We start from the raw sequence: 16,768 nt of genomic DNA, 5'->3' as shown, positions 1-16,768 counted from the left end.
ACAATCAATCAGTTTTCTACAAAAAAATGTTTGTCTCCACATACTGGGTAAAGCAAATACAGATTTGTACTTGTGAACCCCGAATATGCCCTTTTGTATCAAATTTTCTTTGACAAAAATAAAAAAAATACCTATTTTGATTTGACCCGTTTGCACCGATCTCGTCTTTCTGTTTTAAAAAGGTGAATCTAACACCAAACATGTAGGATCCCATTTAGTCATTTGCATTCATTCGTCATGACGTAGGAATGTTGGTTGTAATTAAACAGTGTAGGGGCTGTAAGAAATGTTTGCATATATTAGGATTATTACACTGCATGTTCAAGTTTATTGTTGCAAAGAAACCACCAGGAGCCGTTAGCATCAGGGTGCGATTGGTTGTCCAGCCGTCATTAATGATTTCTTTTGTCTGACTGACTTTGAACATTATTGCACCACCTCACTTCTATAGTTAAAACAGTTATATTTCAGGAACTATACTACACACTATCTTATAATTATCGTTATTTGAAAAAAATGAATTGCTGAGACTGAGATTATAGTTCAAAGAAATAACCAGAACAAAAAGGCAATTTAAAGGTCAGAAACTCATTTTCCAGTGGTAGTCGTCATACCCTAGTTAGTACATTCTCACCTGGGCAGCCAGAGGGAGCCCTTCATCCAACACTGCACAGAGAGGCCAGAAAACCAGTGGAGCAAACCAGTCAGTAGTTCACGATATGTAGTATTATACAGAGTCTCTCTAAAATAGGATTTTAGAGATTTGCCTTATATGGTGTAAAAGGTTGGTAAAATATGACTTCACTCCCTATTGATTAGTTGGATTTGCTGTACATTGTACACGTGCTTCTATTTTTCAGTCACTCAGTGTGTTTTCTAGCTTATAGATCCTAAGGAATTCAAATGTTGTCTGTTGAGTTGTGGGTTAAAAGACCTTGCACAGTTGAACGTTGTACTTAAGTCACCTTAAAGTCACTTGAAAATTCTTTAATTATAATGTTACAGCGTTTGGTTAAGCAAAACAAAAACCATTAGGTAAAAGCAAGCTGTAACATGTTACTTTTGCCTGTTGTTAGGGTGGTATTTGATTCCTTATCTTCTCATCTTCATCTCTCTTTTTACTGCGTCAGTGGATCCTCGTTGTCATTCTCTTAGTCACTTACCACATCTTTCTCTAGAAAGATGCACAACGATACCGTAGGGGTGGGTGCCAATCGGAAGGTTGGTAAAATATGACTTTACCCCTTACTGATTGGATTGATTTCAATTTTTCCAGTCACTCAGTGTATTTTTGGCTAATAAATCCTAAGGAATTCAAATGTCATTCTGTTAAAAGGAGCTAACAGTGGAACATTGTACTTAAGTCACCTTGAAGTCCTTTTAATACAAAACCATAAGGTAAAAGCAAGCTGTAACATGTAACTTTTGCCTGTTGTTAGGGTGGGTTTGATTTCCTCATCTTCATCTCTCTTTTCAGTGTGTCAATGGATCCTGGTTTTCAATTCTCTTAGTCACCTGCCACATCTTTCTCCAGAAAGATGCACACACCCACCGACATCTTTCTCGGAAAAAAAAAGGCACCGGTTGATGTGGACTGGGCACACAGAAAAGTGCCAGACTGCCAATCATTATGCTATCTGTCTGTGGGTATGTACAGTATCTAAACATAAAAAGTCATCCAGAGGTAGATGGCCACAACAAAAGAGTGAGAGAGTGAGATGCTTATCAGTGGAAAGGTGGAGTCTGTTTGTCATTCCTTCACTTGCTTCAGTCCCTTGCAACTCCTGTTGTCACAGCTTGGACAGAATGTCACAGACGACGTACACCACCTGGGGTGAGTTCACTCTGCAAATCATGCTTTTAATTAACTTTTAATTAAAGTGTCTATATGAAACTTTCAATGTGTGTTAATTTCAGAAGCCCCTATGGACAAAAGCTGTAGTGTTTTTACCACGCTGTTGTAAAGGTCTAGGAGTTATCATTACGGGGAGGTCATATCGTTCCAATGAATGTTTTGCTCCAACAGAAGATCCTTTATTTAAATAAGAAAATACGTTACAGATGCATTATTGCATTTTAAGGATTGCACATGGTAACTTAGCCTACTGTGGATGTATTGTGAGCTAAAACAGGGCTCCATTTGTCAGGACCCAAAGCAATAAGAGATTGTTGTAGCAACCAGCATAATACCTTACGTATATAACGCATTTCATGAAACCCAATGACACTTTATACAGGTACAGAGGGAAAAGTGAAAAGAAAATCTTAGGCCAACACAAACATGGACCAAAAGAAATAACACGTCCGCGCTAAATGAAATGGGGACGTAATTCAATGTTGGCTAGTAACGTACAACCACATTCTGCAATCTAAACTTATTTTATGAATGAAAGAGACATATTACATTACCTGAGGGCCAATTCATGAACGTTTTTTAATCATTCACAATCCCGTAGTTGTCTCCATCTGCTGAAAGTCCAGACAAGTGTGACTTGGATTTTGACGGTTGTCTTTCAAATTCCCTTTTAGCTTTAAGTTGTTCATTTTACTTCTTTCCTGTGATGGCCCTGCCCCAGTATTGGCCATAACTACATGCGGATAATTTCTAAAATAAAATTAAAATACAATTAGGCCTATGTAAAGATATCTCATGCAACCTTTTACCTGCATACTCACTAACACCGGCTTTTCTGGTGTTACACCAAAGTCTGTGACCCTTCAGAATGCGTGCGCCGTCGACCTGCCATAAATCATTTTGTGACTTTGTGGGGAAAATTGGACCCGGGCAGAGGAATTTTTAAAAACTATACAAAAATAGCATTCTTTTCACTGTTAGTCTCGTTTGCTTAACCAGGTAATTTATGATCATTCGATGGAACATTACAGTTTCAGAAACCTTTAAAAGTTACATATAGTCACTTTAAGTAAATTGTGTCTGATACAGCATTGATTTCCTTTCTTATTTAATAAATGTCTCATTTAATATTTCTAGCTGGTAAGACAATCTTCAAAATACGTATCCCAGATCATATATCCTTTCTTGTTTGGTAGATTATTGTCATGTATTCTGCCAGGTTACATGACAGGGTGTGCCTGAGCCACCCACATGGTGGCATGTATAAAATAAAGTGTCACTAAAAGATTATTGCAGATATCCATTCCTTATTCTTCCTAGTCAAAAAGAACATTTCAGACCTTTACAATGACATTCTTCCTGTCTACAACTGTTATTTCAGATATCCACAACGTCATTCTTCCTGTCCTGAATGAACATTTCAGCTATCTGCGATAAAATTATGACCAGGAAGAACTCCCATTTCAGATATCTACAATACAATTGTTACAATTTTGGCAATCATTATTATCTTTTTCACGTCAAACACTGCATCAGTTACTATTTCAGATATACAAAAATACATTCTGGATGAAAAGCATTACCATCATAAATATCCAAAATTGTATTTTTCAAAGTAAAATTGCAGTTGTTCGTATCTGTAATGAAGTTTTTACTAGTCAGAATGTATTTTGGATAGTCAACATTACCATACAATTACTGTATCTGGTATGTTTGTTTCATTTTGGATATCTGAAATTAGAAGTTTGATTAGTAACATTGTAGACACCTGAAATGGGAGTTCTCCCTGGTAATAATTCTATTGCAGATATCTGGAATCAATCATTTGTGAGATTGACGTGGATATCTGAAATGACAATTGTAGATAGGAAGAATGTCATTGTGGATATGTGAATTGTTCTTTTTGACTCCAGCCTAGCTTTTAAATGTTTAAACTGTCCATTAAAATTTAAAATTTTTTTTTTATATCTTTCATTTAGTTTTGACCAGTAAGCCTACAATCAAAGTTGTATCTCTCTCTCTCTCTCTCTCTCTCTCTCTCTCTCTCTCTCTCTGTCTCTCTCCCTCCGTGATGCATCTCCTCACGCCACATGCACACACACACACACACGCACGCACGCACACACACACACACACACACACACACACACACGCACGCACTCACATAAACACACGCACACACAGAGGCAGTCAGGCAGAGAGGCAGCAGTCCTTTCAGGCTCATACCCCGGGCATTTTTTTTCTTTACAAAATACTTTGTATATTTATTAAATCTATTAAACAATTGCGTAAATAACATAAATTGGTAAGGTAGTCAGAGTTTTGTAAATATATTTAATTTTTTGTTTAAATTTCAAATAAATAATTATTCATGAACTAAGTCCCTGGCTGCAGCTAATGCTAGAATCTAGCTGCTAGTTTATCAAATGAAACCGAGCTCATAGTTTAACTTCTTAAAAAAACATTGATGATCAGCTGGACACAAGGCCTAGCCTAGTTGTAGTCAGTGGATAAACCTGCTTGCTAGCCCACATTACGTGTTTTCCCAGTTTGCTTGTCTGTGATTGAAGGCGTTGTTGTTTCCACACACTTCAGATTAATGTGGTTTTAATAACATATAATCTGTTTTTTTCAGGCACTCCAGATAGCCACTGCCAACTAAAGTTAGTCGACTTTAAGGCTAAAGAAAACCTCATTTCCCATGAGACACAGGGGCTCAGCAATCAGCACCTGGTGGTGCGACGTGGGAAACCCTTCAAACTGACCCTGCTGTTTCGCAACCAGTCATTGAACCCTCGCACCGAGAGGCTGGTGCTGGAGGTTTCACTAGGTATTTATTAGATTTTTTTGTTTATTTTTTTGAGCCTTAGTCTTACAAATGAATAGTTACATTCATAAGAAATAAAAAGCATGCTTGCTCAATCCAATACACACAGGGGTGTTGTACCTTACATGCAGTCAGGCTTAGGTCATTTTTGCTTAAACTCACCGGCCACTGTGGCCAAAATTGACTATTATGTTATAAAGGTAAATGCTAAAACAGTGTAGCGATAGCAGTTAGAGTCAGTCATTCATCAAGTCAGCTGTCTCTGTAATGTCCATAATGCATTAGCCATCGTAAGCTGCTGGTTATACCCAGTGACTGTAAAAAGAAGGTTATACCACTCCAAGTAAGGCTGTATAGCAATGTACTGAATTTGGAATTGTTTCTTATGAATTCAACTTTTATTATGTTATTACATCATTCACAAGTTATCATCTAACTTGTGTTTTCTTTTACCATACAGGCCATCTGTCCGAGAGCTTCCCAGTCCAGTTCTCTGACAAGCGATCCGACCCGCAAAGCTGGTCAGCCAAAATCTACCCAGGCGACATCCATCCTCAGTCAGTCACCATCCACATCTGCTCCCCTGTTCTATCCGCAGTGGCACTGTATAACCTTGTGGTCCACATAGAGACCGTACAGAACAGAAGGAGCTATGCAGTGGGATCATTTGTGCTGCTTTGCAACCCTTGGCTAAAAGGTGGGTCCATGTAGTCATACTCCTTCCTGTTGTTGACCACAGTTTTTGCCCTTAACTTGTTGTAGTAGTCATTCCACATCACTGCCTTTGCCTTTCAGATGATCCAGTGTACATGCCACTGGATGCCCAAATTAAAGAGTATGTCAAGAGTGATTACGGGGTGGTTTTTATGGGCACCCATCTAAATGTGAGAAAGCGGCCCTGGTCCTTTGGTCAGGTATGCAACGCTCGGCTGTCATGAATGGATCATGTGTAATCACAGCATTATTTGCAGGTAGGAATACAGAACAGCTAAATTTGTTGTTTCCATATGTGCAGTATGAGCCTGGGGTCTTAGAGGCATGTCTGACGCTCCTACAGGTCAGCCCACAGCACCTCAGGAACAAAGACAATGACTTCAGTCTTCGGGCAGACCCTGTTTACCTCAGCAGGGTGATCTGTGCTATGGTGAGATACAACTATTACAAACACTGTGTGTGTAATGAATATGTGAAAACATGCACATGCATTCCCACTCATGACACATCCTTCCAGATCTTGTATATTTAAAAAACTTTGGAAATGCTATTTTTTTCGAGTTGTGAACAATGGCCTTTCTGTCTGTATTCTTTTCTTTTCTTTTTTTTTAAATTAAGAGAAGTTAATTATAGTTTTTAGACGATCCTCTATCTTTGAAACTGGTAAAGCGATGACTAATGAGTAAAAAGGGGTTACATTATGGAATGACCTTAAAAATGACTTGAAAGTGTGTACGTCTGTTGAGTTTCAAGAAAGCTTTAAAATCTAAAATAATTAAGGGTTATGAAGTAATTTGATTAAAATGTAAAATTACTTTCTAATCATTATTATAATCAAGTCTTTAGTTTCATTTAGTTTTGTTGGATTTCTGGGTGATTCTATGGGGATTATAGGATAGGCACAAAAAAAACTTATGTTAACCTACTTTAACTGAAATAAAATGATTTATCATCATCATCATCATCATCTTTTACTAATATTATCAATTACTTGGTTAGGATTTATTGAAGAGCAATTTTCTGTGCAGTTTCACAATGAAGAAACCAAAGGCCAGTAATGTGTCTCCTGCTGTCCAAGGTAAACTGTAATGATGACCTGGGTATCTTGGAGGGGAAGTGGCAGGGCAGCTACAGAGATGGTTTCGAGCCTACCGAGTGGAGCGGTAGCGCCGACATCCTTCACCAATGGGTGTCGTCCAACTACAGCCCCGTGCGCTATGGACAGTGCTGGGTCTTTGCATCTGTCCTCTGCACAGGTACTTTGAATGATTAGAACCCACAAGTGTATTTCTGCTAAAACCATGACATGTAAGTGTTGCTGAGCTATCTCCAACCCCAAGCAGAAGTACTACAGTACTCATTGAAATGGAAATGGAGTCATCAAAGGTGTCTGTTTCTTACAATGTTGCTGATAAGATAAGCTAAACTCACCTAAAAGTGTTTTAAACTAAAAGATTGATGAGTTTCATCTAATTTTTTAACAATCGCTCATTCTTCCAGAAATCTATTTTCTTCCACAACTTTATTTACATTATTTGACATTACAATATTTCAGACACATACTCAAAATAATATCCAGAGAAACAATAATAGGACTTTAAATTAATACAATCATGTGTTAAAAACCAAATACATCCATACAATATGTAACGAATGCAGATGATTCCATAGAGGGCACACAGGGCCACTGAATGGTTTGAGTATGGAAAATATGTAAATCATCTGCTATGGTCCTCATAGTCATCAAATGTCAGACTAATTGAACACTTACAGGAGGCAAATGAGAATACGAAATATGTTTTGGAAGTTCGATTTTCACCTTCACCCCCGTAATAATTACAGTGGCAATTACGTGCTGATTTTCTGTGAACTGGCTGGTCATCTGGTAATTTAAATGATGTCAACTCTTACTCTTTTTTTCTTAACTCTTTCTTGTGGGATGCATAGGGATATTGCTTGCCCAATATATTCTGTGTTATTAAATCAAATATTTTTTTTCATTAAAGGCGCGGATGGTTCACTTTAATTGCAGACAAATATATTTGTGTTAATATTATTAATGTTATTTCTCCCTGACCTCAGATAAACCTTGATGTTAGAGACATAGATAAGTTTTTATAGAGACTACTGTACGTCTGTGGTAAAAACTGGTAAACTAAAACTGTACCTGCATGGCCAGATACCATTAGAGGTCAGAGAGAAAATGTCTCTTTATTCTCATTATTTTGGATGAACGGACCTTTATTATATCATCATTATCATCCTCATCATCACTATTTCTTTTTTTTTTTTTACTAAACAGTCTTAACATTTCAGGCCTTAATTTGTCAATACACATGATTTCAGAATCTTGGTCTGTTTGGTACGTAAGACTGACTTTTTTTCCCCCAGTGATGAGAGTGCTGGGAATTCCCTCCAGGGTGGTGACGGTTTTTAATGCAGCCCATGATGGAGACGGCAACCTAAACATTGAAGAATGTTACTCCAGCACAGGAGAAAAGCTCAACTTCAACAACAAGGACAGCATTTGGTTGGTGTTTCATGCTGTCAACCCACCAAGATAACAGTTGGTCTTTTACTTGTTTAGCCATCAGGACAATTTGACAATTTACATTAAAACTGAATTTTTTTATGAGGGAACTGTATTGGATTCTGTTAAAATATATATATTCAGTACATTGTTGTCTGTTTTAAAATTTACCCAATGACTGTTTCATATGACCATGTAAAAATGTAGAGGCCTATATTATCAATATCAACACCTTAGTCACCTTAGTGCATGTATAATACTCCTCTGTGCATGCATATCCATGTTTAATGGTCTATGCGTATTTGTTAGTTGAGTGTTTGTGCATCCATACAGTACCTGTGTGCCCTCTTGCAGGAACTTCCATGTGTGGGTGGAGTGCTGGATGAGGAGACCAGACCTCGGTGCAGGGTTTGATGGCTGGCAGGTAGTGGACCCGACCCCCCAGGAGACAAGTGGAGGTGGGTCCCTTCCCCAAGTGTGTTTATTTCCAAAGCTGTCATTTGGATTTTAATTTTTTGATTCAACGTTTTACAATTTTGACAGGAATCTTAAGCCTGTTCAAAGCTTAATGTGAGAGCTTCCTTCTTGAGTAAATGTCACAGGAAGTGAAACATAATGGATAATGGGATTTATTTTGCGAAGGATAACTAATTAGTATGCAACAACAAACACATCTTTCTCTGCAGGGATATTCTGCTGTGGCCCCTGCCCAGTAGCTGCCATCCAGCAACATTGCCTCCGCGTCCCTTATGACACCTCGTTCGTCTATGCCTCTGTTGGCGCTAACGTCACACGGATGATTGTGCGCAATGGACTGGTGGTGGAGAGGAAGGTGGACACTGAATGCGTGGGAAAGCTGATCTACACGAAGAGCATTGGCTCTGACAGTCCAGAGAATCTGACGCAGACTTATAAGAGCAAGAACAGTAAGACCAGATACAGTGTAGTGTATCTTCTTTAACAAGAAGCCAATTTGTGTAGTGAGTCAGCATTATGCAAATGAAAAATGTAGACACAGTAAAAGTAGGGGGTTTTCTGTCTTTGTTCTCCACATGAGTGATAACGTTTTTCGTCTGTGCACACAAATACTTTAAAATGGAAGTTATTTTGAAACTTAAAGGTCCCCTGTGGAGTTTTTGACCTCTAGTAGTAGCTATGGAGCCAGTTTTATACAAGTGGGCTTTTCTGTGTGTCTTATGCAAACATGCCAAAATGCCAATGGCTTTACACTATTCCACTGATCCACTGGTGGTGGTGATGCCCCAAGACTGGGACGTTAAAAAGTAAAGTCAATGTGGGAACATTTTGATGCAAATGATCACTGGAGGTTTCTGTTAGCCAGAAAAGCCATCACTACATTTTCTGTTTGCTTCTTGTGATCTGGTGATAGCATAGATTTGATACTGTTGCTTTTTCTTAACAAGATCTCCCTCACTTTTACAGCTGAGGCCACTTGTGCAGCTTCTCCTTTGCAGTCCACTGTATTGGTAAATGGAAAAGGTACACTTTTTAATACTTCTCATACTATCACAGAACATATTCCACATGCTACTCAGCTACATAAGTTCCTCATTGGCCTTCATTTTCACTTTGCAACTGTGTATATTTAGGTGTTTGACAAAATCCCTCTTTTACACTTTTACAGTCAGGTATACTGGGTATACTACTCCTCTGTCCAGACATGTGGTTGGTGAAGCACGTAAGCTTTTATTCAATGTGTTGATAATTGCTACTGAAAAGTCTGTCTGACACCCCGTCCAGACCTGATTTTAAAATCTGTTCTGTGATCCGATCCCAATTCGGATCACATGCTATTACCACATGGTTATGCTACTGTGCAACATAACCATGTGGTAATAACAAACCTTGATGCCATGACGCAACTCGTGCACTTATGGTTAGCTCCTGTTTATATAAGGTTAGCTCTTATATATAGATCTCATATACATTTACATATTTTATTACTTAACTTTTACTTATAAGGACTGTCAAAGCATTTTCATAATTTTTCATTTTCCTCACCTGTAATTGAGGCAGCTGATCCCACTAAAGGCATGTTGACATACTTTTGGCCATATAGTGTCTGAATGGACACAAAAAGCACCGTGTTCAAGGACTAAAACTGTCATGGAAACACACCAGTTTGCACTGATAGCCGTAGTTAATTGTTGGTCATGTAACAAAAGCAGTCTTTTCCTTTTCCAATCTTTTTCTTTTCTTCATCAGTTTACCCGTTAGCTAACAGAAATGGATCTCTCCACTTAATCTCCACGCAGGAGGAATGTCAACCGGTTTGGAGGTATCCCTAAGGATAGATGGGGTGCCATCAGTGGGGGAGAGCATCGTTGTGTGCGTGACGGTCAAAAACCAGTCAAGCAGCCCCAGGGTCCTGATGGAACACCTCAATGCTCAGCTTAAGGAGTACAACAGCCACCCACAGGAGAGCTTCTGGAAAACACACAATGAAGTGCACATAAAGCCGGGTGAAGGTGAGGAGAGGACAGGAAAAATGCGTACAGTCTTTGGCATGATTGTTGGATTACGTTATTCAAAAGTATTTCATTTTAATACACATTGGCTTGGTTGTTTCTCTTATGTTCATTTGTCCACATCCTTTACATTCTCTGCAGTTCTGCTGCTCCACCACGCCATTCTCCCCTCTGAGTACGAGTCAGTCCTGGCAGCGGATGACATTGTGAACATGGCAGTGGTGATAAAGGACGTGAGGACCGAAGAAAGAGCACTGGCGATGCAGGAGTTCAATTTAAGATCTCTAAAGATAACCATAGAGGTACAGCAGTATCAATCTTTTCTTCAGCTCCCAAAAATGTATGTAGTGTTTTCTTCCTTTCTTTTTCTTCTTTCTTCTGGTCATTGTTCACTTTGATCTTTTGTCTCCTGTCAGACGTGCTGTACATGACAAGACAATGTTATTTTAGCAAAGAGCAGAGCCAGAAATTCATGTCATTCACCCCCCCCCCGTTTATATGGCTTAATTTAAGATGAATTAAAACAGAATTTGTCATATACAATGTTTAGTCCCCCCCTCCCAGACACTAATTCTTACAGTCGAGGAGGTCTCAATAGCCATTGTACAACTGAAAATTGTTTGGTTTGCGTTCTAAAGAAGATTATGGTATTCAAAACATCACTGATCTCGATCAAATTCTAATCATAATAATTAGCGATGATAATATTTTCTGCGTCTTCCACACATTTGCATGTAATGAACAATAAAGCACTTATCTGGCTGTATTGTTCAGTGCAATCAGAACCAGAGTTTCCTCTCATCCCAAACAACAGATTTTCTATAATACCTACAGTACCTACCACCCATTTTAAACTCTATTGACAACCAATCAACCCAAAGTGGACTAAAGTGTTAGTGTTAAGCACCAGAGCTCATAATCAACTAAACAGAGGATTTTGTAGTCTTGCGTCTCATTGTGTAACTGTGGCTTTTCCCTAGATCAAAGGAGGGGACAGCATCCAGATAAAGAAGGAGCACAAAGCCCAGGTGTCCTTTATCAACAAACTTTCCAAAACTCTGCATGGAGTTGTGCTGACTGTAGAGGGATCTGGCTTGTTACAAGGCAAACAAGAAGTCAGGTAAGCCTGTTTACAATTGGACCTTAAGATGCACTACAATAATAACACTCATTCTCAACTGATACTTTGGCTTACTCATGACTCCATAAGACAACAGAAGCATTGTTTGTAAAAACGTTAACGACAAAAAGACACAATAGGTTGACATGTGTAACCATTCCAGAGTAAGGCGGTTTGGGAATGCTGTCAGGAATGTTTTTGCAGCAACAGAAACATGTCATTACATCGAATGCGGGTGTGTAACTCCGTAGGTTTGAGAAAACCAGCCAGCAGGAAACATTCTCACCACATTGGCTAACATTACCCACAAGTTCTAATAATGATTAAACTGTGCAAGATTTGACTTTAATGGACCAGTTTTGAAACACACAAAACTGCAGCTCACTATGGGTGAATTTTAAATGTGAATGTTGATTTTTGGTTTGGTCTGAGAGTGTGTCAAGTTCTTGGTACTGGAGTTTTATTTTGTTCGTCTGTCTTTCAACAGGCTGCGGTGTTGCTTCTACCTCTTGCCAGTTTGTTTAGTCTGTTCAGTGATAAATTGCATTTAAGTTAATTTAAATGGAACAAAAACAACTCCTTATCAAAGCTGATGAGGGTTGAAAGACATGCATTTTGTGTCTGTAGCCTATCAGACAAGAATCGCCTCATGGTGAAAAACAGGAAAGTACTCTTATCAATCTGTTATGCAATGTCACATCACTACATTTTTCGTTGTATTCTACTTTCTACTTTTACATTTTCATTTTGCTGACACTTAACAGGAGTCTTAAAGAAATCCTTTGTGATGTTAAGACTTAATCTCCTGTTTAAGTGCTTTACCTCCTTTATGGCTTTAACTGGACAAACTTTTTCAAGGGAAGTTTACAAAAAATGTATAATCATCTTTTCCTGGTTTGGTCTTATATCTTTCTCATTTCCGTCCCCTGGAGCCATAGGGACGTTTTATTGGCACAGACAATGGAGAATAAGTTTCACCCAAGAGAGGACTAAGCTTGCTAATTAGGAGAAAAGATTCAGCAGAAAAATCCAGTTACTGTAAGAAGTAGCCTAATATATCACCATGCTAAATACTGTAACAATAAAACTGCTGCTTTTTGGCTTGAAAAAGGGCAGATCTTTAGTTCTAGGAGCCAGACAAATCTTGGCTAAGGATTTGTTGAATAATTGGGGGTATTAATCAACACTCATCATGTCCACACACACACACACACACACACACACACACACACACACACACACACACACACACACACACACACACACACACACACACACGCACACACGCACACACGCACACAGGCTCTCAACATATTATGATAATTTGTGCTGTGAAACATCAAATATCTTGCCAATTGCCCCTTACGTTCATTGTCCAATATTATTACGAACTCTTCATCAATGGAATTCCAGGGTTGTTCTGAATATCCTGCGTGGATAAGATGGAAAGATGATGTTTTTTCTTCTCTCTTTTCCAGAATGATTTCCCTGCAGCCAGAGGAGAAGATAGAGAAGACAGTGTCCATCATGGCAACTTCACCTGGCACTAAACTGCTGATGGCCACTTTATCACACAGCCACCGCGCAAATATGGTTTCCAGGAGCTTCCACAAAGTCCCTGTTATTACTGCATGACACTGAAGAGTCTGTCCACCTAAGAAGACAACAAAAAAGGAATTCCTTTGCACTGTGACATGCAGGAAATACGCTTTTTCATTCTTTCAATATTGTAGTTTGGTATTTGTTTATGAGAACACATCTCCGGAAAAGATTACATATTTGTGTTTTTTGGGGAAGTCTACACATGCGGTCTCTATTCAGCGATCCATTTAAAAGAATGTATACACTTTGAATACAATATTACACTTATACTTGCTGCATATTATACTATATATAAAACATATGATACATCTCTGTTAGATGAGGTTAAAAAGCGCTGGAAATGATAGTAACGATAGGGGTAAATTTTTTAAGCTACTATTTCAAAGATCAAAAAGTTTTACACACATCTAAATGTCTCTTATCTGGTTGGTTGTCACCACAGCTATGGGCGGGACTAGAGAAGGTCGCCTGAAAAATTTGCCAATTTGTGCTCAACCTAATGTCATTGAGAAGATTTTTAGAGAGACGATGGCATGCATGTCTTTACACTGATTGTTCATATTTAAGGAAACACACATGCATATTGTGCAGCAGATATGATTATTTTTCAATGGCCTGTGACTTATGATTTAATATTATCACAGTGATCAGAGAGCGTTATTTAGACAGCCTTGTTTAAAAGGAGACTCACTCTCCAGTGACTCATATCGCAGGACATTTAGCTGCATTTGACATCCTGTCAATAGGCTCAGTGAAGGCCAGAGAAGCTTCAGCACACAGAGGCCCAGATATCCTTTAAGTCCAAGTTCATTTTAAGTCCTCAGTAAGGGTCAAGCTCCTACTTTTCCCATAATGCAACTCAATAGCATATTTAACAGAACAACAAGTATGTATATATAAAGAGTTATTAAAAATTTTATAATAGTATTTTTTTAGTGACTTTATGTAACCTATGTTCAGAATACCATCACAATGATCAGATATTCTAATCTTGCCGGTCTTGCCGGTTCTTTCCGATGAAGATTTATAGCTATAATTGAAACAATTGTCCATACCAGTAACTGAAAACATTTAATTAGTAAGTTAGAAATAGCTGCTTGTCCTGTCAACGCCCTCCAACATGCCCAGGTCTCCTTGAATTCCTGCCAATGTGTTGACAGCTGTGACCTTAAGTTACAATAGCAAATTAAACATGCACTCCCATGTTGTATTGCCCTGTGATGACATTTGCTTCTGAGAGACAGATAAAAAAAACACTAAACATATATGCTGGTTCTACTTCCTGATATAAGTTGCTTTAAAAACCTTACATTTGACTATAATGTAACGCCATAGTATCTTTTGTGGGACGCTTCCTTCATAGTAAATAACTGGTCTTTCAAACTCTGTGCCCCAAGTTTTCAGACTTTCTTTTCAAAATTTGTATTCTCCAAGTCATTGATCTCAATTGAGTCTTTTAAAAAAATAAAAAAAGACATTGTACGGGCATTGTTTCACAGGCTCCACAGAATTTGTAAATTGAGTTTAACATGTACAATTTGTGAATCGGCCCTTTATTTCTCAGGATGGACTGTCCTAGATTGCTGTAATTCAATTACACTACTAGGTGGCAGCATTGGAGTGTCTGTTTTCTCTCTGAAATTCCCTCTGGCTTTTACACTGTTGAGACCAAGAATATGACTCTGTTTTAATATGTCAGTGTTTCTATTGTGGTTCTTTTCATCACTTTTTATTTGCACTGGCTGGGTTCTGTGATTGTAATATGGATATTGTAAGTGCTGTTTAAATATGTGATGTGTTGTGACGAAAGAGGAAGAGACAGAACTTCAAAAGGCTAGAGGCTGAAGGTTAACAGCTCCTGGCACAATTTGAATCCAGGAACCTAGCTAGAAAAGAGGCGATGCAAGAAAAGCGTAGAAAGCTTGAACGACTGGAAGAAATAAAGAAGCTGAACGCTGCAAGAGCTCGAATAAAGGTCTACGATCAAGTCGAAGTAAGCTCTGAGCCAACTGACTTTCTACATGAAGTTGAACCAGCAGGAGAACTTTAAGTTCTTACCTCCTCAATTCCCCCAGTCAATCCTCAACCACTGCCAGTCACGACATAAGCCCTCCATGTCTCAAGACCCTCCTTCATTTATCTACACCTACTAGCTGCAAGCCAAGCTCCCGGTTCTCAAAGTCCATACTAGTACATGCTAGCAGAAGCCATTAGTTCCAATCATCTCTCAATACCAGAGCTTGCGGTATTCCCTGGAGATCCTTTGAAATTCAAAGACTGGACTTTTGAAACATTAATAAACAGGAAAAACATTCCAAAAAATTAAAAACTTTATTACCTAAGAATGTACGTAAGGGGTGGTGCTGTTGAAGGATTTTTCCCTCGTAGGTACTGGTGCAGCATATGACTCAGCCTGGCAGCTGTTGGAAAAACGTTTCCGAGACCCATTCATAATTGTGAAGTCCTTCAGAGACAAGCTGCACGGATGGCCAAAAATAAACTCTTAGAACGGTTGTGAGCTAAGAGATTTTGCAGACTTTCTCAGGAGCTGCAAAGGTGCAATGCCTCACATAAAGTCACTGAATGTTCTTAATGAGTGCAGTGAGAGTTGAAAAATCTGCTGAAGTTGCTGGATTGGCTGGTATCCAGTTGGAATCGCAAAGCCATGGAAGCCAGACAAGCAACTTCTCAGTACCCTCCATTCAAAGTGTTTGCAGACTTTCTATCGAAGGAAGCCAATCTTGCTTGTGATCCTATTTCCTAAATACAAGCTCTCAAGAGTATAGAAACCAAAGCAGCTGTGGAGTCAAACCATTCAAGCAAAAACACTGTCAATAAACACAACGCAATGCAACATCTCATCATGCATCTTCTGCACAAGAACAGGAAACGCCCTCGCTAATTGCAGGAAGTTTGTTCAAGATCAATAGCAAGATGATACAATAGAGGATATCTTTGGACTCACCACTGCACTTTTTCATTCAAACGCCATGATTTTTCAGAATGTATAATCTAGCCATTAAAATTTACTTTCAGATCCAAAACAATAACTCCCCTCTGAGACATCCCGCTCTACTTCCAAGACGCACATGACAGGAACACATCATGAGATCAATGTCGCATTGCATTTGTTTAAAAAAACAGCTACAGTCAGACATCATTTTTCCACACATACACACAATCAGGAATGAGATCCCACGTTGCATTAGAGCAATAACCTTAATTACCCATTTCAAACAGACACATAAACTCCATTTGATGGAAGGAGGGACTTGCAACCACACTGATGATAATTCAAATGTCGTGTACCATCTTGCTCACCCCTTATTCGTCATCTTTTTCGTAATGTCTGTATAGCTGTTTATCTTTTTGGTCTTTGGTCTTGTTTCTGTGGATTGTTTCTTTTTCTGTCTTTTTTCATTTTGTAAGGTAATGTGATTCTGTCTTTTATGAGCGGCAGCTGTTTTAAAGGGCCCATATTATGGGAAAAAATCTCATTTTTTGGATTAATTTATGTCTCTGGTGCTTCCACACGCATTCAGACTTGGAAAAAAAACATCCATGCTGTTTTGAGTGAGATACAGGTACTTGTATTCCACAAGTGTGCCCTTGTTTAGAAGAAGTCTCCCAG

At 38.7% G+C, this 16,768-nt stretch overlaps 2 protein-coding genes across 2 annotated transcripts in view; both read left to right on the top strand.

Annotated features, from left to right (window-relative positions):
* Window positions 1-16,768, top strand: part of e2f1 (E2F transcription factor 1) — a 408,003-nt gene that overhangs the window by 10,139 nt on the left and 381,096 nt on the right. The window lies entirely within an intron of this gene.
* LOC116692498 (protein-glutamine gamma-glutamyltransferase 5) lies at window positions 1,699-14,835 on the top strand. Its single transcript, XM_032520845.1, has 15 exons — window positions 1,699-1,834; window positions 4,491-4,685; window positions 5,143-5,379; window positions 5,478-5,596; window positions 5,698-5,826; window positions 6,475-6,652; window positions 7,788-7,926; window positions 8,281-8,384; window positions 8,613-8,852; window positions 9,370-9,426; window positions 9,572-9,625; window positions 10,203-10,415; window positions 10,557-10,717; window positions 11,396-11,535; window positions 13,014-14,835. Exons 1-15 carry the CDS (start codon window positions 1,807-1,809, stop codon window positions 13,168-13,170), a joined length of 2,151 nt encoding a protein of 716 aa, XP_032376736.1. The 5' UTR covers window positions 1,699-1,806; the 3' UTR covers window positions 13,171-14,835.

This window comes from Etheostoma spectabile, chromosome 7, assembly GCF_008692095.1.
Source record: "Etheostoma spectabile isolate EspeVRDwgs_2016 chromosome 7, UIUC_Espe_1.0, whole genome shotgun sequence".
NCBI lineage: Eukaryota > Metazoa > Chordata > Actinopteri > Perciformes > Percidae > Etheostoma > Etheostoma spectabile.
Note: the sequence above shows the minus strand (reverse complement) of the source record. Positions and strands in the feature narration are given on the sequence as shown.

Coding starts and splice junctions, on each gene's coding strand:
- LOC116692498 (XM_032520845.1), top strand. CDS start 1,807: ATGTCACAGACGACGTACACCACCTGGG. Junction 4,686..5,142: donor GGTGCTGGAGGTTTCACTAG/GTATTTATTAGA, acceptor TTTACCATACAG/GCCATCTGTCCGAGAGCTTC. Junction 8,853..9,369: donor GACTTATAAGAGCAAGAACA/GTAAGACCAGAT, acceptor TCACTTTTACAG/CTGAGGCCACTTGTGCAGCT.